The 24,961-nt window shown below is 38.5% G+C and overlaps 3 protein-coding genes across 4 annotated transcripts; 2 read left to right on the top strand and 1 right to left on the bottom strand.

The window, feature by feature from the left end:
• The first annotated feature begins 2,412 nt into the window (after positions 1–2,412).
• On the top strand, positions 2,413–4,064 carry LOC134755965 (tol-Pal system protein TolA-like). Its single transcript, XM_063692682.1, has 4 exons — positions 2,413–2,567; positions 2,965–3,127; positions 3,291–3,484; positions 3,889–4,064. Exons 2-4 carry the CDS (start codon positions 3,024–3,026, stop codon positions 4,062–4,064), a joined length of 474 nt encoding a protein of 157 aa, XP_063548752.1. The 5' UTR covers positions 2,413–2,567; positions 2,965–3,023.
• LOC134755952 (glutamate [NMDA] receptor subunit 1) lies at positions 3,968–14,562 on the top strand. 2 transcript variants are annotated; one of them, XM_063692664.1, is made up of 17 exons: positions 5,012–5,132; positions 6,459–6,619; positions 6,814–6,936; positions 7,095–7,366; positions 7,662–7,814; positions 8,141–8,314; positions 8,396–8,657; positions 8,783–8,884; positions 10,218–10,329; positions 10,652–10,819; positions 10,997–11,121; positions 11,797–12,031; positions 12,247–12,395; positions 12,672–12,829; positions 13,144–13,316; positions 13,390–13,643; positions 14,204–14,562. In XM_063692664.1, the coding sequence occupies exons 2-17, from the start codon at positions 6,464–6,466 to the stop codon at positions 14,384–14,386; spliced, it is 2,799 nt and encodes a 932-aa protein (XP_063548734.1). In that variant the 5' UTR covers positions 5,012–5,132; positions 6,459–6,463; the 3' UTR covers positions 14,387–14,562. The 2 variants fall into 2 exon arrangements, with proteins under 2 accessions (XP_063548743.1, XP_063548734.1); XM_063692673.1 differs by lacking the exons at positions 5,012–5,132; positions 6,459–6,619; positions 6,814–6,936 and adding an exon at positions 3,968–4,074.
• Positions 14,563–16,353: 1,791 nt separating this feature from the next.
• Positions 16,354–22,444, bottom strand: LOC134755971 (V-type proton ATPase subunit E). The gene is made up of 5 exons (XM_063692696.1): positions 22,276–22,444; positions 21,884–22,059; positions 19,069–19,237; positions 18,428–18,622; positions 16,354–17,335 (listed from the first exon to the last, which is right to left on the bottom strand). Exons 1-5 carry the CDS (start codon positions 22,306–22,308, stop codon positions 17,228–17,230), a joined length of 681 nt encoding a protein of 226 aa, XP_063548766.1. The 5' UTR covers positions 22,309–22,444; the 3' UTR covers positions 16,354–17,227.
• Positions 22,445–24,961: the final 2,517 nt, after the last annotated feature.

Raw genomic sequence — 24,961 nt, forward strand, 5'->3', positions numbered from 1 at the left:
GACCCAAAGCCAGCCATGTATCGTGAATTTTAAACATGGGGACCACTTTTGGGGGTAAATGAGAAAATTTAAAAAATAAAGTTTTTCAAACTATATCAAATGAAAGAGCTCATTGTGAGAATCTTAAATTTTTTTTTTATATTTTTAGGATAAACAGTTTAGTGAGTTTAGAAGTTATTCAAGAAAATAGGCAAAACATGACCATTCCCCCCCTTTATCTCCGAAACTACTGGTTCTAAAATTTAAAAAAAACACAAAATAGTTCTTTACCTATAGATCACAGGAAAACCTATTCCGATATTCCGATATTATAGTCCGACTCACGCTTGACTGCATATTTCTATGCAGTCATCCGTGAGTCGGACTTAATTACTTAGTTTTTGATCCGACCCCTACGGGTTTTTTAAAGACATTTCACTCACGTTTCACATAAAAAATACACTGTTTAAATTGTGTAATGTACGGAACCCTTGGAACGCGAGTCCGACTCGCACTTGGCCGGTTTTTTATTTTAGTAATGGTACGCAATCCTTCGTGCGCGAGTCCGACTCGCACTTGGCCGGTTTTTGTGTTTTCATCAACAAATCAAGCATTTTCATTCGAAAAGTGACACTTGGGGAAGTGAACTAGCTAGGGAACTACTGAATTACTGATGCAGAAGACCAGAACGGAACTCTTCAACGACTTGTATTTCACATTTCGCGATTTATCTTCTTCGTTAAGTTTGTTAAGCAAGTAAGGTTCTATGAAACATTTTTATCAAGGTCCAGTTCTGATGATGGAATTGGTAGAACTCCTCAAACCTCAAACTATGATAGCCTGGATCTGGTACTTCTAATCTTGAAAGTTGAAACGTACCAGTAGCGCGAAACTTTTTAGTGACAGGAATGTTTGGCCTGACTGCAACGAGTCCTGCAAACTGCTGCGTCACTCATAACAAAAACTTAAAACTAAAAATGGAAAAATAAAATTAACCTATCCATATGTTTGAATATCGAACCGCACCAGGGTTGGCATTCTGTTCGACATTGTTTTGACACTTTTAAGATTTTGCTTGGCACCGACTTCAGACATATCAGTATATCATATTTTATTTTACACTTTTTGAAGGCGGTGTTTTATAAAGTTATTATTCACCAGAAAATATCGACTAGGTATGAATGAGTACTTGTGTAGTTATTGATATTGCAGTTTTAAGTCTCGTGTGTTTACCTAGCTCCCTTCGCCGGTTGCTCATATAACACTTCCTTTCATTTCGCCTGATAATGACGGATTCTACTTTTTCTTAGGAATAATGGCGATCCCTTTCTACGCTGCCAACTTCCGCGTGCAACAATATAAAATGTCCAATTTTCTGTATTGGTATCACATTACAAGTATCCCTTGACATAAGACGGACAGCAACAGAACCATGGTGTCTTTTAAAGTTTTGGTAAGTGGTTTAAAAAGCCGGCCAAGTGCGAGTCGGACTCGCTCACCGAGGATTCCGTACAAATTTAACAGCTTTTGCGAATGTGTTTAACTTTGCTTTGCGATACCCTATAAAAATAGTTATATTTTTAAACTCATCAGTAGGTAGATTCAGACCTAGACAAGTCTGCAACGATCTTGATAGCAGTGCGGTATTTTAAACGTCAAACTTCTCGTGTGCTATTAACATCGCTGCAGACTTGTCTTGGTCTTACTCTAGGTAGTAAATAAAATTGGATGGATATACCCGATATACCTATCTTATCGTGACCACGGGTGATGCAAAAGACTCGTAATCTAACGAGACGGGACGCGGTAAAGTTCGGTTAAAATAATTACAAGTTACATCAATTGTAGATAATGCATAATGAGTCAATTAACCTGTTTTTGGATAATAAATATTTGGTCATTCAGGGTTAGTGAACTCGTTTAAAAACAATTATACCTACCTATATGAAAATAACGACGAAATCGGGAAACGAACTAAATTTCTTTATTTTTTTAATTTAAGTAATTAATTAAAATTTAGGGTTTAGATTTGGTAGAAAGGCCTCATTCTACAAAAAAATCCAGTAAAAGAAAACTGTTATTAACCTACCTAAAATTAGCTGCCGGAATTTCATAGTTATATGAGCCAAGCATGGAGGAGAGGAGAGGAGAGCCAAGGAGCATGTAGGGACCGTGTCGCACCGCACCGGACACTGGCTTTGGATCGACCAAGGTGGAGACAACTTCATCGCACTGCAGTTGTACCGACAAGAGCCTCTCTTACATTGAATGGATTCATGAATTTTATTTTTAAGTATTTTGTTTAACGATAAGTACTTACACGTCTTGAAAGAGCGACAAGCGACAAGAACAACTTAATCATGGAAACCTTAACCTTTAGTGGTCGTATTTGTCCAGCTTTGGTCAGTTTGGTCTGATATGCTAGCTATGATGTTGTCAGTAAACTTCTATTTCCTAAATTCAGGTATTTGTCTTCACTCTCGCGGCTACAGCCATCGGCAGTAAGCCCGACAAGCGCAGCCTGGGCTGGGACTTCGGCCCGGTCAATGCCATCGGAGCTCCTTGGAGACCCGCGGTGCTTTCACATGGTAAGGCATCCGTGAAAATAAACGTCCTCAATCCTCATAGGATATGAAAAAGCAACTAAAAGTAAGGTAGTGGATAGATATGTATTCTATTTACAGAATTAGCTCAGCAATTTCCTGCAAGTTCATATATATGAGTTTATCATATATAGCAGTCTTTTTCAGTCCGCGGCGCATTTACAAGTTTAAAATTTCGGCGGCGGCGCCCTAATAACCTAGCTAGGTTATTCGAAATAGATAGGTAACATGGTTAGCGCCCCTCTCTACTTTCTACGGCGCCCGAGGGCGCCGCGGCGCACAGTTTGGGAACCTCTGATAAATAGGTACCTACTAGTACTCCAACTAATAACAGTATTTAAAGCGGGTGTAGCTAGAGTTACAAGTATACCTATATTTTCAGATTCGAGTAGCGACGTAGCGGGGGCGGTAGCAGCAGCGAAGGCGGCAGCATCCGCGGTGATGGCCGCTCAGCACCAAGTCGCGGCCGCAAAGCACGCTGCGCTTGAGCAGCAGAGCGTCGCGAGCGCTAAGGAAGCTGCGGCCGCTCATGCCGCTCATAGAAGGTAACCGCGGTGCTAGCTACTTTCGTTATTGTTTAGATTCGAGGGCGCCAAGAAAAGACGTAGCGTGGCGGGTAGCAGTGCCGAGTGCCGAATAGCACTCGAATAGCAAAACTTCACCAGTCCTCTCGTCATTAGATCTAAACTTGAATCCGTAACTTCACAGCGAGGAAGCGGCCAGGCACGCCCGCGCCCACGCGCTCGAAGCAGCGCAGGCGGCGGTGCACGCGCAAGCACAGTTGGCGGCAGCGAAGGCGCGCGCGGCGGCCGCTCAGAAGATCGCCGCGGCCCGAGAGGCGGCGGCTGCCCGCGCTATCCAGCAAGCGGCGCATAACCAGGCTGCCAGGCTGCACAATGCTGGTAAGATTCTGTGTAAGGTCCATGTTGGTACCTACATATTTCTTTATATATGAAAAGCGCCTACAGTCTACACGTGTTCTATGGTGGCGGAGGCTAATGCGCGCGGCGGTTGTGAAGAATTCGCGTCCAAAGACCAAGGGCTTCAACCGCGAACTTCGGAATATCACAGTTGGTATAGCTCTAGGACCTCCAGCAGACCTTATCGCTTTTGCTATGGAGGAATTCACTAGGGATCGGTTGAGCACCAACCGTCACCACTTTTTTGTATGGGAAGTTTCATACTTCACTGCTTTGTGGCGTAGATAACGATAAGTCCGGCCAGTGTGGTTGGTGCAATTGGAAATGTGGTTGGGGCTCTAAGTGGACCAAACGATAAGAAAAATTTACAAGTAAAATGATTTCAGACCTAGAATCAGTGAAGCTGTCGGTGCTGTCAAGCTCTGGGGCCGCCGGCGCCGCCGGTGCAGCACACCACGCCGCCTCTGCCGCCGCGGCCGCGCTGCAGCCCTCCTGGGCGCCCTGGGCCTGGCCCGCGCCCACCTGGACACCGCCTGCACATGGAGCTTGGGCTTGGTCTTGAACACCTGAACGTTAAAACTAAGACTGGTCTCCGGTTGTCGCCATACGTACCTACGCTGTGTAATCTGTGCGTGGAAACGAAACCGAATGACAAAACGAACTCGGAACATAGCTTAGGGTGGTATTCCAGCACCTGTCCAATTTCTTTGTCCAAATCCAAATGTGTATGTTGCGTCTCACATTTTGTTTAATGAAAGAGTGAGACGCAGTGCACTTTGGACCAAAATTGGACAGATAGAAGTTAAGTTAGTAAAGTACCAATTATAATTTCATGATCTTCGTTAAATTAATAATTATTTACTTGCATGTTAAAAGTAGGTATTTTTTATTTGCCACAGTGCTTATGTAACACAAGAAAAGACAAAACAATTCAATCGTTAAAGTAAAATTACATAACTTTTGTTAAAAAAAGATTCAAAGATTTAAAGGTGTTAAAAGAAATCCGTGCATTCAGTGTGCATGCAGACGTGCAAATATTGTAATACACAGGCAATATTCACAAATACATAATAGGGGATTAGAAAATTCCCAAGTAATGTCAAAATCTCATCTTATTGGTCCTTCGAGCCGGATAATATTATGACTGTTTCCTTTCGTTAGGTAGAGTAGACGTGAGATTAAAAATGTTTGTAATAAAAAATAACTGTTTCGTCAACTAACTTAACTAAGTATTATGACTCATATGATGTTAAGTTTTTGTTGCTTAAGTTTAATTACTATCTGCTTTGTAAATTTGTTACATAAGTAACATTGTCCTTTTTTATAAAATACATATATTACTACCGCATAACGATTTGTATAATTTATCTCGATTATATATATACTCTAACTCCACGCTATCAACCAAATTAATCATTATTCCTCTCGATTCGCCAAACATCAATCAATGTTCGGATTTTATTTCCTTCCTCGTCTAGTACGACTGCGCGGTAACCATGGCAACCGCAGAGCAGGCTCCATCTACCGCTGTACCACAGCATCCCTCAGCTGTTCTCTCACAGAATAATATTTTTTACTGTAATATTAAACAAAACAATGACGTAAATGTGACTAAACAATATACTTACTGGTAAGTAAAGTACGTCCCTAATTTAGCACTAAGCGGTGATGAATAATATAGGTTGCAGTGAGAGATCTCATCTAACTTGCCCAGAAGGGCGGGACCCAGTGCCTGAAATATTCAGTCGTAATTAAAAGTTACGCGATGGGATCATGGTTGTTACGTAAACTCCTCAGTACAGCTGTTAGGAATTCTGGTAGATAAGCACCTAATACGTTCACGTTTTTTATGAAGTAAAGTTTACATTCTTAGCTTATACTAAGCTAATAGATAAGAACGTTGAAACGCCTATTGAAAACCTCCGTATGACAAATAAATGTATTATATAATAAGCAATCTCTACATATTAAATTAATCTATTACGCTTAAATGATTTAATATCTTGATGTATGAAATACACGCGTAACAGCCAGGCTATTTAACATATGTATTAGGTAGTAAATTTTTAACACCGTGTAAGAAAATACTTAATAGGTTCTCTCATCGTTCGTAATTTCGTATGTTGATATCGTTAATAAAGAACAAATTTAATCCCTTCTTATCTGCACTCTTTTCGGCTTTAAAATCTTTAAATATTGGTCCTAGCAAAGTGTACATAATCTTTTTTGTAGACACTTTTATGTAGATTATGTATGTAAAAAAACCGGCCAAGTGCGAGTCGGACTCACACACGAAGGGTCCGTACCATTAACTATAAAAACGGTCACCCATCCAAGTACTGACCCCGCCCGACGTTGCTTAACTTCGGTTAAAAATCACGTTTGTTGTATGGGAGCCCCACTTAAATCTCTATTTTATTCTGTTTTTAGTACTTACTGTTTTTGTTATAGCGGCAACCGAAATACATCATCTGTGAAAATTTCAGCTGTCTAGACAGAATAGAATAACAGATCACGAGATACAGCCTGGTGACAGACGCACAGACAGACGGACAGCGGAGTCTTAGTAATAGGGTCCCGTTTTTACCCTTTGGGTACGGAACCCTAAAAACCATTGTTTGCTACGGGCCACCGTTATTTACGAAAAACTATAAAAAGGGACCTTAAAACCCTCACCTATCAGTAACTACTTTTAGTATGTTCAAGAAAAAAGAGATTGTAAAGAAATTCTTCTTCTTCAAGTAGGTTAGGTTAGGATAAAATTAATTATTTGTATGTATATATTTTAATGCCATACATTTATGTTAGAATAAATAAGTTTTAATCATAGGTTTTTATCATATATACAGGGTGAAAAACCCAAATGTAAATTTAGTTACCTAAGGCAATTTTTATTTCTGCAAATATTTATTTATTTATTTATTTATTTATTTTGTACCTCTGTTTTCATGTCCAGGCAGGATGATGTCCCTCTTCGGGATAATTGCAGCCCTGAGCTGCTGGCAGCTGGCCTCTGCCGACAGAGACCAGCGGCGGTACTCCAACCCAACCTATTATAACGTCGGAGGGGTTCTTTCTAGCAATGAGTCCATTGCCTTCTTCAAAGATACCATTTCGGTAAGAGTTGGTACATTTATTGACGTTTTGTCTTCTATTATATCCCCTCTGATAATGAAAAAAGCAAGTACTATCTATGTGAAAAATTTACCTCTTTACTAAAATGGAGGCATATGAGGCAATAAACAAATAAGTGGGTGGCTGAACAGTTTAAACTTTCTTGCTTGTATTTACAATGTGTCTGATGTTTTCAGAATCTGAACTTCAAGGATCAATACGTCCCACGAGGGGTGACCTATCACGACTACTCAATCTTGATGGACCCAAATCCTATTAAGACTGCTTTGAACGTTTGTAAAGATCTGATTGGCCATCGGGTTTGTAATATTTTTATATATTCCATTTACAGAATATATATGTATATGTACTTACTTCAATTTAAAAAAGAGTGCAAGCTTTAAAGTTTTGTACCTACTTTATCCTCTAAGTAAATCTATGTACTTATAGAAATATATCAAAATTTCCTGCCTTTCAGGTGTATGCTGTCGTCGTATCACATCCTTTGACAGGAGACCTGTCTCCGGCAGCCGTGTCATATACGAGTGGATTTTACCACATCCCAGTGATCGGTATATCTTCAAGAGACTCTGCCTTTTCTGACAAGAACATTCACGTATCGTTCTTGCGGACAGTGCCTCCATATTCTCATCAGGCCGATGTGTGGGTCGATGTCCTGAAACATTTTAATTACATGAAGGTCATCTTCATTCATAGTTCGGACACCGACGGTCGAGCCATTCTAGGCCGGTATGTGAACTTGTCTATTATCTACCTATTCATTTAAAATATGGTTAATATTTACCTATAATATGAGGCATACACCGATGCAATAATGCGTATAGTTGTTGAAAATATTTTATAATAACTAGGTAATCAATTCTAATTTGTAATTTTCTACAAACAAATCTTCTACGTTGATAAAAAAGCTTCGTCGTTTTGTCACCGGTCAGAAGTCAGCCTGTAGATAATTATGTATATGTTAAATATAAACGACTATAGACGACATTAAATTGTGGATCTGATAATAAATTGCCTTTTATAGATTCCAAACGACATCCCAAAGCGTCGACGAGGATGTTGACAGAAAAGTGGTTGTCGAACAAGTTATTGAATTCGAGCCAGGCTTGGACTCCTTCAGTGACAAACTTATAGAAGTAAAAACTGCGAGGTCGAGAGTTTTCTTAATGTATGCTAGGTAAGATTAACAAAACTATTGCTATTACATTTAGTTTCAGTTGCTTTTTTCATTCCATTCATTTTTCCTTTTGTATTTTTGTATATAATTCTACTCTTTATGATTATAAATAAATCTATGTTCCCTTTTATTACATACATAGGAGTAACTAGCAGTGTCAATTAAAACCGCAAGAATTGCAAGTATACATTTCCATGCCATCAAAGCTTTTTAGTTATCTTGAAACATTTGTAAAACAATCGGTTAATTAACTGTTAAAATCGAAATTCCATCAACACGTTATTCAGATGTCATGACATCGATTCGTAAACAATATCTTGTTACAGCAAAACGGACGCTGAAATAATTTTCCGCGATGCGACGTTCCTGAACATGACGACGACGGGCTACGTGTGGGTGGTGACGGAACAGGCACTGGACGCCGCCAACGCCCCCGAGGGGCTGCTCGGGCTGCGTCTCGTCAACGCCACTAACGAGCACGCGCATATCCAGGATTCCATGTAGGTACAATATGTAAATTTATATTCATGGACAAGGTGAAAATTACAGATGTGAACAGAAATTAGAATTATTTTTTACAGCTATGTCCTTGCATCAGCAATACGAGACATGAATACGACTGAAGAAATCAACGCCCCACCGTCTGACTGCGACAACTCAGGAAGCACATGGAATACTGGTCGGCATCTCTTCGATTACATAAGGAAGCAAACTCTGGAGAGTGGAGCGACGGGCCACGTGGCGTTTGATGACCACGGGGATAGAGTTAACGCCGAATACGATATGGTGAACGTTAGAGCACAAGGCGAACATGTAGCGGTCGGGAAATATTTCTATTCCAAGGTTTGTTAAACATACGTCCTATATTAACAACCCGAACCGTCTTATGTTTATTAAGACCCCCTAACACTTTGTTACTCCCCTAGATGCACTACTTATTTACTACGGTTTTGTTGCTTTTGTTTTAGGATGTGCGGAAGATGCGACTAGAGCTCAAAGAACAAGAAATAATTTGGATGGGCCGTAGTCCTTCGAAACCTGAAGGGTTTATGATACCTACTCACTTGAAGGTATATATATATATATATTTATTTGCACGTGTCCTGACTGACTGATTCATGACCGCAGAGCCGAAACTACAAAAGCTAGAAAGTTGAAATTTTTAAAAAGGAGATGATTAAGTTTGTGTGGGGTTCAAGTTTTATTTTAAGCTAGCAATTTGAAATTTTGCAAAAAGATATATTTTTAAAATACAAGAAAACTAATTGAAAGTGAAAAAGGGGTTGAAAGTTTGTATGGAGATCATAATTTTTTTCGAGTGCGGGACTTGAAACTTTTTATAAAGGCTTTGTATTAAAATACAAGAAAAGTAATTTCATCGTTTTTAAAAATTCATCCCCTAAAAGAGTTGAAAGTTTGAATCCATTACAAATACTTTGAAACTTCTTAGAAAAGCATGATAGCCGATTACAAAAAAAAGTAATTTCGACGTTTTTGGAATTTCAACTCCTAAGAGGGTTAAAAAGGGGATGAAAGTTTGTCTTGGGGTTCAAATTTTATTTTATGCTAGGAACTTGAAACTTTGTAAAAAGGTATTATAATAAAAAACAAGAAAACTAATTTCAGCGTTTTTAAACATCCATCCCCTAACAGCTTTCAAAAGGGGTTGAAAGTTTGAATCCATGACAAAACTTTCAACGATATTGAAAATTCAACCCCTAAAGAGGTTAATAAGGGAATGAAAGTTTTTATGGGGTTTTAATTTTATTTTGAGCTAGGAACTTGTAACTTCGTAAACAGGTATTTTATTACAAAAAAAAACTGATTTCAGCGTTTTTGAAAATTCATCCCCCGCGGTGGTAAAAAAGGGGTTGAAAGTTTGTATGGAGAATTGGAGATCAAACATTTTTTCGAGTGCGGGACTAATTGAATCTTTGTATAAAGGCATATTGTTAGAAAACAAGAAAAGCGATTTCACAGCGTTTTTAAAAATTCTTCCCCTAAAAGGGTTATAAAGAGATTGAAAGTTTTTATCGGGTTCAAATTTTATTTTAAGCTACGAACTTGTAACTTCGTAAAAAGGTATTTTATTAAAATAGACGAAAACTGGTTTCACCGTTTTTGGAAATTTATTCCCTAAGTTGGTGAAACGGGGGTTGAAAGTTTGCATCGGGAACGAAAACTTCGTTGGTTGTGACAGACAAATCTCATGCATCGTAGGTACTTTTATCTTTTGCTGCATAATGTTCTATGCTCATGTAGAATAAAGAACCACCAACATACAAATCCACGCGTACGAAGTCGCGGGCAACAGCTAGTTCTTAATATACTTTCTTCTTCCACGTATTTAATATAAAGTAAGTAGGCAAAAGTTTATTGGTAACGACAAAATATCTATTTCAGGTATTAACAATAGAGGAAAAACCGTTTGTGTACGCACGACGGATTGATGACGGCAGCGACTGCACTGCTGAAGAGATTCCATGCCCACATTACAATACTACCGACGACACAGGTAATAAAAAAATATGTATACTCAAATGATTAGTATTCGGTTAGGCGCAGATTTACATCCGGGTCGAAGGACCAAAAATGCTAATACTACCTTACAGAGAATTTGTTTTTATAATAATTAGGGTAAATTTGGTATAAAAAATATGATGAAGTAATAAAGATACAAGATACAAGTAACGTTCAAAGTTCAGCAAGGTATACTTATCTTTCATTGTCTACTATAGTAATATTTTAAGTTGTACAGGACTTACTTTCGTATCCGTCTAAAAATGTTAAACAGCTGCTTCAGTTTGTTGTATTGTGATATACTTCTTTATGTCCAGATCAAATGTACTGCTGCAAGGGTTTCTGTATGGACCTCCTGAAACACCTGGCTACATGGATAAATTTCACTTACTCTTTGGCACTTTCACCAGATGGACAGTTCGGGCACTATGTTATTAAAAACTATTCTGCCCCTAGCCCGAAAAAAGAGTGGACCGGTCTCATAGGTAACAATAAAGTATTGTATTGTATTGTACATTTTATAATCGAACATGATGTATATAGCAGTCGACTGGTGTGACTTGGGACATCAAGTGAATTTAACCTAGACGATGGCTACTACTATTCTTATAGCTTATAGTGCGCAAAGTCAGATTATCTGACTATAATATATGTTTCCGCAGGAGAACTAGTGTATGAACGCGCGGATATGATTGTGGCCCCACTGACCATAAATCCTGAACGAGCAGAATTTATTGAGTTCAGTAAACCTTTTAAGTACCAAGGTATAACAATTCTGGAGAAAAAGGTAAGAGAAGCACTTTTATTGTCAAAATCCCTTCGCATAGGTTTGGTCTCCAATGTGCTTACTGCTTATAATGTGAATACAAAGATAGCATCTTTCATTGTACCACCTATACTTTGTAGTCTCATTCACGTCGTATAATTGAGAATGAGAATGAGATATTTATTGATAAAATTATAAATAATTTTACACGTCACACAGCATACACATCATTATCACAATAATACGTAATATAGTTAATATCACAATATGAAATTGCTAGATACAATTTTTTTTTAATATTAAATTAGGATTACTTATAGGTATATAGCTTCATAGAATTAAGTACTTTATTCAGTTATTTTACATTGTTTTAATTTATTTTTGAAATTACATCAGTTTGGGACATCAGCAGTTCTGAATATAAATTCGTTTATTGTGTAACAAGCTAAACAAATTAGCATTTTCTTGAGTTTGCTTACAAATATTGCCTCACTAGCTGAGTCAATGACCTCTGTCGGAAGGGTATTATAAATCCTTACACCCATGACACCGAGTGACTTCCGAGCCTTGGCCAGTCGGCAGCGCGGGACCAGCTCAGCAGCAGGAGGTGCTCGCCGCGCGTGTTGCGGCCATGGTTTTGCCCGCGAGTTGTCGTTTCTAAACATGTTACCACGAAAATATTTTTATTTTTTACAGCCGTCTCGGTCCTCGACACTGGTATCGTTCTTGCAACCATTTTCGAACACCTTATGGATATTAGTGATGGTATCAGTACACGTAGTGGCATTGGTCTTATATTTGCTGGACAGATTTTCGCCATTCGGAAGGTTTAAGCTGGCTAACATAGATGGGACAGAAGAAGATGCGTTGAATTTATCGAGCGCTATTTGGTTTGCCTGGGGCGTGTTGTTGAATAGCGGCATTGGAGAAGGTAAGAAATCTTGTCATGTAATGTAACTCATAAGTCTAAGCATGTCAGAAAATCGTAACTTTACATACCGGATCCGAATTTCGACCATTGACTAATAGCTCGTTCTGGGAAGAAAACAACGACGTTTCGCCTTTAAAAATTATGAACTTATATAATAAGAGATACTTTACTTCTCATCTTCATTTATCAGACATGATGGTTTTTCAAAATTTCAGGGACGCCTCGTAGTTTCTCGGCGAGAGTGCTCGGCATGGTGTGGGCAGGTTTTGCTATGATCATTGTTGCGTCCTACACGGCCAACCTGGCTGCTTTCCTCGTGCTTGAACGGCCAAAAACCAAACTCACTGGAATTAATGATGCTAGGGTAAGTGTTATTAGCATTATTATTCATACAGTCGTGTCTAACAGTGACCGAATTGTATGTTTTTTTTTACGGTTGGCAAAAATCTAAGGTAGGTATTATACTTACCTAATTATAATGACGGACTAGCTGGAACATGTTAAAACTAGCTTCGAAAAGTTCTGTTTCTGTTTTGTCCTTTCTGATCACGACTGGTCACAATTCCGAGCCACCCTGTGTGTCCAATTAGTAAAGTATCTAAATGAGATTTGAATTATAATAGATATGCGTTACTTCTAGCTCCGTAACACAATGGAGAATCTTACGTGTGCAACAGTGAAGGGTTCGGGAGTGGATATGTACTTCAGACGTCAAGTGGAGCTGTCCAACATGTACCGAACCATGGAGGCCAACAACTACGATAACGCGGAGCAGGCCATTCAGGATGTCAAAAATGGGTAAATAATATTTATAATCCACGGTTAGGTCTTTGTCGAACGCCTGGTCGAATAACTTTACTAAAAAAATACAGAAAAAGGGAAACCGCTCGAGAAAAGTGCGCCCGGGGATTAGACACTTTTAATATCTCACGCTACTCTTTGCCAGTACGACGGGAAATCTGTCGCAGTATTGTACACAGGGTATTAAATACCTTCCTTTCTCCTAAGTTTCTAACTCCATGGCCTTTATCCCACTCTCACTTGACTAGTTTTCACCATATCCTTACAAAAGTATTCACTAATAATATAAAGGGTTACTTATAACGTTACAGAAAATTAATGGCTTTTATCTGGGACTCCTCTCGTTTGGAGTTTGAAGCGGCTCAGGACTGCGAGTTGGTGACTGCTGGAGAGCTATTCGGCCGCTCTGGCTACGGGGTTGGCTTACAAAAAGGATCTCCGTGGGCTGACAAAGTGACCCTAGCTATACTCGACTTTCATGAAAGTAAGTACAGTTACATGCACAACGGTATAGTCTCACATATACATATACCTACTTAATTATGACGTTGTTATAGGTGGTATAATGGAGTCATTGGACAACAATTGGATATTACGTAATAATCTTTTAAACTGTGAAGAAAACGAAAAGACTCCGAACACCTTGGGTTTGAAAAATATGGCGGGGGTGTTTATACTGGTGTTAGCGGGCATTATAGGGGGAATAGTGCTTATCGTGATCGAGGTGGTGTACAAGCGGCACCAGATTAAGAAGCAGAAGAGGATGGAAATCGCTCGGCACGCGGCTGACCGCTGGCGCGGTACCATTGAGGTAAACAAGACCAAGAGACCGCCGCCGTGGACCACGGATAACTCGAAAACCATTCATTACGGAGACTAAACTTAATCGCGAAACTGGACCGATCAAGTTAACGCTCGGCAACATGCTATGTTGTAACGTTTCAAGTTTATATCATTAGTTTAGTTTTTGATCGAAATTATAATTGTTAAAACTTAAGTATCAAAAATATACGATTCTTGTTTATTTATTATTTTTACTCATCAAGACAGGTTTAGTTTCCCGCTTCAGATCGTCGGCTCTGAAAAGCGGCATAGAAATCACTTGCTAATCACGCTATAGCGTGTTTCAAAATATCTACTGTATTCTGCTGCCACTCCCCAAACTGAATGGGACCCACCCCATCAATTTTTTCTATGCCCGGCTATTCAGACAGTCAACTTCGTCTAAAAAAAATCTATCATTCGGATAGCTACTAGCTAGATGCCCCGACGACTTCGTTGGACGCATTGTTATATAGCTTTCGTAAGTAGATGCATATATAAAATAAGTAATGTTTGATTTGTTCTTGAGGTATATTGGTAATTTTTCAGAAACGGAAGACTATGAGAGCCTCGATAATGCCCTCACAACGGCGCGCCAAGTCGAATGGAGTGAAAGAGGCCGGGAGCATCAGCCTGGCTGTAGACCGAGGCGCGATCAGGAGGCGCGACGAGCCGAGAGTGCCTCGGTACCTCCCTGCCTACACTCCTGATGTATCGCATCTGGTCGTCTAACTTTAGGCTGTAAACCGTGACGGGTATTCATATGTGAGGTTCTATGAGGAATGGGATGGGCTTCTTTATAGACCATCATGCAACGTAGTCATCACAACACCAAATAATTAAATATAATCTTAATAAATAATGTAGCACGGCCTAGAATTAAAAGATATTTTTCATTTCTCATGCGGGTCATTGTTGTTCTAAAAGGTGTGCAGAAAATGATACGTGTCTGCACTAGAGCATTTTACGTTCGAAGTACGATTTTTTTAATTTTTTTACGATACGCAATTGAAATTTGAGTTTAAATGGATTTGTTATACAATTTCCATTCTAATATTTGACTCTCCATTCCATAAATAACGATACTTTTGCCTGAATTGTTAATTGAAAGTACCCTCAAGAAATACTATAAAAATGTATACTTGTCATGTTTTAAAAAAAACACATGCATTTTACTTTCCTTGTATTCGAAATGAAAAGTAGAGTGTTTAACTCGGGTGAAAGGCATCATTTCTGCCTCGGACTATTGGCGCTCTCACTGCGTTCGAGCACCAAAATACCTCGGCAGAAATGAGTGCCTTTCATCCCTTGGTTAACAATCTACTATTGGTGGCGGTCTTTGGTATATAAAATTAAGTCACTTAGCTCCTTGTGTTTTTGACGAGCATGAGCAGCGATAACTGGGACAATAACATGAAGTCTTTTTTTAGGCGCACTACAAAACTGGAATTAGTACCGTAAAACTCCGTCGAATTATTTCAACAGTGGAAATATCAAATTGCACGGAATTGGCTATTATAAATATTGATTTATAAGGATGATTTTATAGTTACTTCTCTATACATATTGATTAGTAATAGGTACCTAATGTAACTTGTGATGCCTGCCTATGTTAAATTTATAGATTTTATGTAGGTAGGTATAGTTAAGGTACGAATACTATTAATGTTCCGTGAATTAAATAATCATCAAATTTTTAGTAACAACTTATTTTCCCTGTACGTTTTCGCAACACCTTAATTCCATGCTTTAGTGGCGCTATTATCAAACTTATACGACCGAAATTAGATCACTTTGTCTAATGTGTAAAAGTACCTATTCTTCAAGCTTCATTAAGTTTTGTTAACTACACGCTGAAGTTTGATAAGTTCGAATAAAATAGATGTGTCCGGATGTATAAGAAGTTTGATCAATCTAGGTATAATAAACGTACAAAATAAAAAAAATACAAGCGTTTCTCAAACTACTATACTGATTTAAACTAACACGATTTTCACTCATAATTTTAAAACTAACTCGGGACTTAATCGAGTACAAACTTACGTTTATTTATTGGCTGACGTTTCGAACGTGACGTTACGTTCGTGGTCACAGGCAGAGGCAGACTGGCGAGGAATTGTATCAACATCTTCTTGCCGCGCGGGTTTGCGAGCTACACGCACTTGATCTTGATTATTAACTTGTACGCTAGGTCACTTTGCCTACACACAACACTCACGACATCCGATGGTATGTTTTTCCCCCTTACATTTGCTAATCACTGGATTCCACGAAGACGAAATCCCGTCCCTCATTTTGATTGATATTTCTCTAACTGTTTTGTTCGCGGTAGGAACTGAACCATAATATGTTTTTTTTTACAGAACTTGTAGACTTATGTGCCGTCGCTGTTTTCCTCCTAGGTTAGGTTAGGTTGCTTATATCTCGGGGTTACTACAAGAACTATTGTATAATAAAAAATAATGAATCAATGTGTCACGTACGTCCATATGACAGTAGCGAAACGGCCAAGCCACATAATTTGACTAAAGGTGTAGTTTGTGAAGTTAGGGCTTGTAAAGTTAGAAGCTTGGCTCTACAAAAGATCTGATACGTTTTTGACCGTGCGAGCCTTATGGTTTTCATCTTGGCAACATTTTACATGAAAATGTTTTTGGTGGGATTATATTATAGGGCAAGGCATAGAAATAAAATATTAATATTAACACATCTATATATTTACATAAGAATTTTAACAGTGCCATAAAGGGGATTATACATTGTACCTTATATAAGAGCTATTGCGCTCTGCCGATTACGTCCGTCAAAAGCAAGCCGAGGAAACTGTAACTGCCAAGTGCCAGGTAATACAAGGTAGGAATGTGTGAAACACTGGAAGGTTCCCCCATGGCGCTACACTGCGCGCAGCCAAATCTTTACCTCGATTTAGGTGTTCCCAGCATAGGATGCTGCCGCCGTGAGCCAACCTTACAGCACTCAATGATCCTACGTGAAACGATATAGACCAAATATATCGTTGCAAAACATCCAGTAATAACATCTATTATTATAAGGATACAGAAACACTTTCGCATACAACTAATTGTTAATGTCGATCTAACGAAGTCGCCTGTGTCTTGTGACTCGTGCTGCATTAATACTGAAGGCGGAAGGTGCCTGTGAACTCTTTAACAGAATCGACTTTAAAATGATATTCATATTACCTATTAGATAAATGGTAACAATGTCAAAATTATATCGTTTCGAATCTCTACTCTAGGATACATACTATATGACGAATGAATTGTACGAATAAAATATTTTGTTCTCAGTAGACATCGGTGTTAAGTAGGCGAAACTAACATACAGTTAAGAATGGAACAACAAACAGGAACCAGAAACTTACATGATTACACATTATTTACTTCCGACGACTTGACAGGACCAATCATCAGTTAAATTCTAAACAGCAAAATTGTACGCATTGTTACAATATAATTAATTAGGCAAAGGAAAACATTTATTATAGTAATAACGTTTAGTTCTACGAATAATAATGATTTATAATAAGTTAGTAGTAACAGATGTGTTAATCTAGTCGGTGAACTTGCGGTTGGGGTTGCGACCGAAGAGCGCCGTACGGATCTGGGGCAGCAGCTGCTGAGCGATGAGCTCCAGCCGCGACTCCAGCGTGTTGCAGATCTGCAGCGAATTATTCATTTTACACTTGGTTCACTGTATTAGGCCCTATTCAAATTATCGCGTAAAGTCCCATCATGTAGGTACGTGTGCTGCCAGTTAGTAGACGAAACGTAACAATGTTTTAACAGCAAAAGCAACGCTACCAAATGCTTAACTTGTATGAGACCTTATAACTTGATTTGCTAGCGGCTTGGCGTTTGTCCAACCTGATCTCAATTATGGCCTGGATGCCTCTTTATATTACTATAATAGAGCAATTTGCCCAACAGCTCTTAAAAGAAAAAAAATCAGCCCGGTTCACATTTGTCTGACATGTCGTGTTGTGTTGTGTCGTGACGAATATCGGTTTCATACATTTAATATGGTTGCGTTCACATTTGTCTGATGCACGCTGCGTGCACCCTAAAACATTTTTTTAGGGTTCCTCCCCTACACGTAAAGTGGGGGTGTAATTTATTCTCGCTTCATCCCTACAGTGTGGGGTGTAGTTGGAATGGTAATGTTACCTAAACCTGCCTAAACTTCTAAACCATTTATTTTAAAATTACATAAAAATGTATTTGAGACTCTCATAATAAGCTCTTTCATTTGATATGTAACACGATATACTTTGAAAATCTTTATTTTTTAAATTTCTCATTCAAAAGTGGCTCCCATGTTTAAAATTCATTTGTTTGTTACACCAGTCTTTGGGTCACAAACTTACATATGTGTACCAAATTTCAACTTAATTGGTCCAGTACTTTCGGAGAAAATAGGTTGTGACAGACAGACAGACAGACAGAGGGTTCCGTACCATTACGCAAAAAACGGCAAAAAAATCACGTTTGTTGTATGGGAGTCACACTTAAATATTTATTTTATTCTGTTCTTAGTATTTGTTATTATAGCGGCAACAAAAATACATCATCTGTGAAAATTTCAACTAGATATCACGGTTCATGAGATACAGCCTGGTGACAGACGGACAGATAGACAGACGGACAGCGGAGTCTTAGTAATAGGGTCCCGTTTTTACCCTTTGGGTACGGATCCCTAAAAAGTGTGTCGCAAAGTATGTAGCACGAATTGAACTAGACGAGTGATAGTTACCTTAATACGGCCCCTAGCCGCTACAAGATCGATTCCGCCGCAGGTCTCAGCAGGGAGGTAGTTCTCGTTGTCCACCTTCAGCTGGAGGTCCTTGCTGATCTTCTCCTTGTAGCTGGCCTGTGCCTTGGAGAGCAGCCCTTCCACCAGGCCCTTATCTGCCTGTCGTACGCGGACAGTTACCTGAGGTTCCACCAACTAAACAAACAAACAAGTTTCTTGGTAAGCTCCTTAGAAGGGGACAGAACAACAGCAAAAATACAATATATACACAGTTCCGAATATGTTAATCCGACATTCTCCTACAAACTGTCTTCATACAAGATTTTATCAAAATCAGTCAAGTGGTTAAAGCATGAAACTAAATAATTTTAAAAATTTTAAATTGTTTTGCGAGTGACTAAAACAAGTGAGTAAACCGTAAAATTATTTAATGTTAGTATGTCTCACAACAGTTTAAATTCGAGCATGAAACTTTGTCCAGATATATCATGTTACAAACTCATTACATAGTTTTTATACATATTTAGTATAATATGATAGTTTCATGGTAATTATCTTTGGACCCAAACCCAAACACACTTGTTGTCTTAATTTTTTTATTTGTTTCCTTATCATTACTAAGTAATGATTTAACAACCTACCTGGAACAGAGCCTGCACAATGAGTGTGATAAGCAGTTCGGAGTACAAAGCTTTGTTGTTGGGCACCTCAGCCAGGCGCTTGCGGGCCTCGTCCAGCACGTTACGTACGTGGTCTTCACGCACTTTCAGTACCTTCAGACGAGCTTGGTTGAGCATGTTCGAAGATTGGCTGGAGAATAATAACACAAAGTTTGGTTATTAACATTTTAGTATTTAAGGTATAATAATGACTGATTTGGGGAATAACCTGGAATTTGCTCTTTCTTTCAAAAAAATCCAATATTTTCAAAATGTGAAGGCTCCATCAAGCAATGATGATCAATCTCTGTTAAATGACACATCAGCGAAACCAGTAAGAGACAAATTTTAAATTACTTAAACCCACCCAACCCAATCTACTACCCAATGGTTCTCTAGAAGAGATAACTCTTTCGTGATAAGACCACCTGTTGTGTAACCTAGCTTATTTATATTCAGCTATTGTTATTTGACGTGTGCAATAAAGAGTTATTGTATTGTATTCTACTTCAAAATAATTTTGGAGATTCATAATTTCTTTTTTTTTTTCAAAAGGGTTCCATAAAAAAAGTTTGAGTACCAATGTTAAATGTTTTAATAAACTTGTACTCTAAACAAAAGCAAGGCATATGGAAGGAAAAAGGCTGCTTTATTTCAGGTACAGATAATACTAATAATCACTATTTTATAATCACTAAGTTCTATCTTGATATCTAGTCATTTGTGTCATAGAATTTAGAAGCAATTCCTAATTTTAGTATTTTTGACATATCCAAGTGATGTCAGTCACTTGCTATTTTCAATTAAGAATTAGGGAGAGTAATCTGACAGCAGTAGTGATTCAGCCATGTTTATGTAAAAATATGAATAACTAAGTCATAAGAAGTGGACCGCGAGCCAGGCGCAAATTTCGTCAGTCATCGCCTCCCGGGCGAAAACTCGTATAGCGGTTAACGGCTATGTATGATGAACCCTCGTGAACGTCAGCTGCCGCTCCGTTGGTGGGTTGAGGAATGGCAGCCACCGAAGCGCGTAACACGGTCTTTCCACCGCGATACAACCGGCTGACGATTTGTTTTATTAACAATAGCACCTAAACTATCATCTAACAAAGTATCAAACGGGAGGCGATGACGCCGATGACTGAAAAGAATTTTCTTTTTTACATGTTCATGTGACCAGCTGACGGTCTTTCCACAGCGATACAATCGGCTGACGATTTTGTTTATTTACAATAACATCTGAACTATCATCTGACAAAGTATCAAGCGGGAGGCGATGACAAAAAATTTTTTATAGACTTTATTTGCTGCCATTCCTCAACCCACCAACGGAGCAGCAGCTGACGTTCACGAGGGTTCATCATACATAGCCGTTAACCACTATACGAGTTTTCGCCCGGGAGGCGATTGGTCATGAAATCTGTTCCTGGCCCGCGGTCTAAAGTATGAGATCTTTATGGTAATGTGGTAATTGTAACGGTGCGTGAACGGAACGTTACACTACCAAATTCTCTATAATTTCTGGCACATACAAATTCAAAATTCGTTATTCAAATTCAAATCTTTCTTCGAATCCCTTTCGTTGGTTATAATTTTCAGTACGATCTTGAACTTCAATCGATCAACACTGATTTCCTGCTATTAGCTAAAATAACAGCTTACTTTTACGTTGTGTTTGTTTTATAAATAAGTGCAGTTTTGTGATAATATCGCCAGCCGCATAAGCGTAACTGGTTCTCCACAATCTGCATCCAAAGGCACATTAATTGTAAGTTTTATAATAAGTAATTTAAGAAAGTCTTCATCTTTATTTAATTTGATTGTATTATTATTTTAATTTAATTTAATTTGATTGTATTATTATTATTTTAATGTGTTATTTATTATTTTAATGTTAATTGTATTTTTTAATTGTAATATAATATGTATATGAGCCAAATAGCTTGAAATAAATGAATTTTAATTTATCTATATCTGTTAGCGCATCAAATGGCTAACCCCTTGCCTGTATTGCTGCAGGTGCCTTTTATTTTAACCAATAAACACATCCTGTTGATGGAGGCTCACCTACCTACCCCCTCACAGTAATCTCATGAAAAATATACCAACTACTGACCTCTTTCTAAGTCTAGATACAAGTTTAGTAGGTATTGAACTCTAATGCAAATATTTAGGATTCAATACTGCGTGATCCATCATATGATAGGTGAACAGAATACTAACTTTTTCACATGTTTCTGACATACCACAAAGACCAAATTTAATGTTATCTTGGTAAAGTAAATAAAAAGAATACATTCTAAAATTGTACTGAAATGTAAAACATAGTCTTGTATAAATATTTTGAATTCCATAAGTTTTCCACAGCCAAATAAATGAAATCACATGACCAGATGTCAAGTGCAACTAAATAAAGATAACTGTTAAGGCTGATACATTAGGTTAACCCTTTGGGCGCTACATGTCATCTATCATTGTTGGAATCATAATTTGCAACCTTATTTGATTGCCCTTGATAACCAAATAATCGGGATATTGGGAAGAGCATGTGACTGTTGTAAAGTCAATAAAGACTTGGTTTTAAAATAAAGAAATAATTACCAATTTATGCATTGGATTCTTATTAGAATACATAATCTAATTGAACATCACACTCGGTGTAAATTTGAAGGTAAAGAATACCTAGAGCAAAACTAGTGGATGTAATATTAACAACCAGATAGAAAATGTCTTTTCAAAGATCTAATGCAATTCTCATATGAACTTCTTGGAAGTAAAAGTAAATGGGTACATACATCTTTTTCTGGAGTTCCACCTGTTTCTCCTTCTTCTCGTAGTACTCCATGATCTTAAGCCTCTGCTGTTGCACGAGACGGCCTTTCTCAATGTTGAACTCCTCTTCGGCTTTGGCATCGATTTCCTCAGCCTTTTCGTTGGCCTCTTGTTCGATGAAGGCCATCATATGCTTGATCTGGTATTGGAAAATTAGCATATTTACATATAAGTCATAGTCATAGTCATTTATTTTAAGAAACGCTAAATCAGGCATGATTTATCATCAGCAACCTCATCAAAGCTAGTTCGTTCTTCACGATTCCTAGCATCTTCTAATATCAATCTGACAAAAATAACATGTCGTATTACATGCAGCTTATACTCTGCGATAATGCATTTTATTGAAACATACCTGCTTCTGAACATCTGCGTCGCTTAGCGCCATGGCTGATAGTTAATATTTTACACCGCTCACACGTAAAACAGCCGATAATCAGACAGAAAAGTAAAAACTGGCTAAAAGGAGCAAGTCGACGCCTAGTCAGACGTGCTTCTTCATTGAACGATCATATGATCCTTAATGTTGCCAACCATTTAAAATAATCTCCCGTTTAAAGACCATAGACAAATGGAAAAATAAAATCAAAATTTAAATGTTTTAATGTTTAGAGGTCCCTTTTTATAGTTTTTCGTAAATAACTCGTAAACAGTGGCCCATAGCAAAAAATAGTCTTGTACGTAAATAATTTGTATAATGTGTCCCAAAAATAGCACGTCAAACTGACACTGAAGGTAGGACACCCTAAAATGATCATCCAAACCAGCTTAACGTGACCTCAGTAAAAGTTGCACGGTTTTCGATTTATTCGATTTAGCCGATTTAGGTATTTTTAGGGTTCCGTACCTCAAAAGGAAAAAACGGAACCCTTATAGGATCACTCGTGCGTCTGTCTGTCTGTCTGTCCGTCTGTCACAGCCTATTTTCTCCGAAACTACTGGACCGATTAAGTTAAAATTTGGTATACATATGTAAGTTTATGACCCAAAGACAGACATGTAACGTAATCAAATGAATTTAAAACATGGGGGCCACTATTAGGGGGTAAATCAGAAAATTAAAAAATAAAGTTTTTCAATCTTTTTTTTTTCCTCTTATCTGGCTTTTACTCCCCGCAACTTTGCACAGGGTGAATTTGCCAATGTCGGTTTTTTGACTTTCACGCATGAGGAGAATGTTCGGTATTCTTGTTATATATCAAATGAAAGAGCTCATTGTGAGAATGTCAAATGTATTTTTTTTTATAATTTTAGGATAAACAATTTAGGTTACTTAAGAAAATAGGTAAAAAATTACCATCCCCCCCCCCCTTTTTTCCGAAACTACTAGGTCTAAAATGATCGAACTTAAACTATCGTAAGACATATTTCAAAATACAGCGAGCGAGGTTAGTGAGGCGGGCGGCGCGGGCAGTGCACGACGTACAACCGCCGCGGACACTCGTGCCTGAGGAAGGATTCCCAAAGAATCCGAAACATGTCGCCAAAAGCGACTAAAAATAATAGTGAGTAAAAACCGTACTGATCTAAATATTTTGGGTCTAAAATGTCTTTACCTATAAATTACAGAAAAACCTATTAGAAATTGCAGTCAAGCGTGAGTCGGACTTAATTACTTAGTTTTTGATCCGACCCCTACGGGTTTTTAGACATTTCCCTCACGTTTCACATAAAAAATACATTGTGTAATGTACGGAACCCTTGGAACGCGAGTCCGACTCGCACTTGGCCGGTTTTTATCACTGACAGTGACAGTGCCAGTATTCACCTGGAAAGCCCTCAAAGTAAATTTGAGAGTTAAGATTCACGAGGTATGCAGGCTGTTTTTTCATTTAGGTAATTTCTACTACTAGGGTGTTCTGTCTCCAGTGTCAGTTTGACGTGATATTTTTGGGACAGCCTGTATATCTATTTTGTCGGAAATTTTATACATATTATTTACGTCTTCTTCTTCTTCCTCTCCTGATCCCATTATTTGGGGTCGGGTCTCCTCACTGTCCTGCACCAAGTCCTACGATCTTGGGTTGTCTGTTGGGGCACTGGGCTTTCTTGAGGTCTCTTTCTATACTTGTCCACCAGGTATATGGCGGGCGGCCGCAGCCTCTTGCGGTCTCTGGTAGATTGAGGGCTACTTGTACTACGTGATCGTTTTCCCGTCGTTTAACGTGGCCATACCTACATATTATTTACATAATAGACTATTTTTTGTTATGGGCTACCGTTTACGCGTTATTTACGAAAAACTAAAAAAAACGACAACAAATTATAAGTAACTTTCCCACTTTAATATATTTTGAAATATACAAAATCTTTTTTGTAGAAAATGTTATCTAGATTACTCATGTAATAGAACATTTTTTGCTACGGGCCACCGTTTATGAGTTATGTGAACGATAGCCGTTTGTCTTATACATATTATAATTTATAATGTGTGTAGTGCAAATGTAGGAGTAAATAACGGCTCAAAACTTGTCAAAAATCGATGAAAACCGCGGGGAACCCCCTTATGATGTCATACGAAATTTCTCAACTATATTCTCGTATGTCTCTGACGCAGTGGTTCCCAAAGTTGACTGGGCTCCGAAGTCCGACCCACCTCTTAACAAAAACTGCCAAATTCCGGACCCACCTCTTGGCCGTCTTAAAAAGGTAGCATAAAATATTTTTGGTATCCTTCAGATTCAGGGCCCACTCGATATTCGCTCGCGACCCATAGTTTGGGAAATGCTGCTCTAAAGCGCTTGAGCGATTCACACACCTTACTAATTCACTAACTTATGACAGGGACGCAGTTATACGTAGGACGTACTACGTATAGCGTCAGCTGTTACTGAATTAAGTAGGATGTGTAAAGCGTTTAACTAATAGTGTCACACAGTGGCGTCGCGTGAAAAGGGTGAAGTCGCATCTGCGGGGCCCTTTTTATTAATGTGTATTCCCAAGATAATAAAAAAGGGTTGGGTCCCGCGGGGCCCCCTTAAGTGCGAGGCTGTGGGCGAGGGCCCACTTCGCCCACGCCTAGCTACGCCACTGGTTTTAAT

This window comes from Cydia strobilella, chromosome 1 (genome assembly GCF_947568885.1).
Source record: "Cydia strobilella chromosome 1, ilCydStro3.1, whole genome shotgun sequence".
NCBI classification, from domain to species: domain Eukaryota; kingdom Metazoa; phylum Arthropoda; class Insecta; order Lepidoptera; family Tortricidae; genus Cydia; species Cydia strobilella.

Excerpts from the sequence above, each read along its gene's own strand:
- LOC134755965 (XM_063692682.1), top strand. The coding sequence starts at position 3,024 with ATGGCCGCTCAGCACCAAGTCGCGGCCGCAAAGCACGCTGCGCTTGAG. Across the intron at positions 3,128-3,290 it reads GCTCATGCCGCTCATAGAAG|CGAGGAAGCGGCCAGGCACG; the intron begins GTAACCGCGGTG and ends GTAACTTCACAG. Across the intron at positions 3,485-3,888 it reads TGCCAGGCTGCACAATGCTG|ACCTAGAATCAGTGAAGCTG; the intron begins GTAAGATTCTGT and ends AAATGATTTCAG.
- LOC134755952 (XM_063692664.1), top strand. The coding sequence starts at position 6,464 with ATGATGTCCCTCTTCGGGATAATTGCAGCCCTGAGCTGCTGGCAGCTG. Across the intron at positions 11,122-11,796 it reads TAACAATTCTGGAGAAAAAG|CCGTCTCGGTCCTCGACACT; the intron begins GTAAGAGAAGCA and ends TATTTTTTACAG. Across the intron at positions 12,830-13,143 it reads ATTCAGGATGTCAAAAATGG|AAAATTAATGGCTTTTATCT; the intron begins GTAAATAATATT and ends ATAACGTTACAG.
- LOC134755971 (XM_063692696.1), bottom strand. The coding sequence starts at position 22,308 with ATGGCGCTAAGCGACGCAGATGTTCAGAAGCAG. Across the intron at positions 19,238-21,883 it reads GTGGAACTCCAGAAAAAGAT|CCAATCTTCGAACATGCTCA; the intron begins GTATGTACCCAT and ends ATTATTCTCCAG. Across the intron at positions 17,336-18,427 it reads CGGCTAGGGGCCGTATTAAG|ATCTGCAACACGCTGGAGTC; the intron begins GTAACTATCACT and ends AATTCGCTGCAG.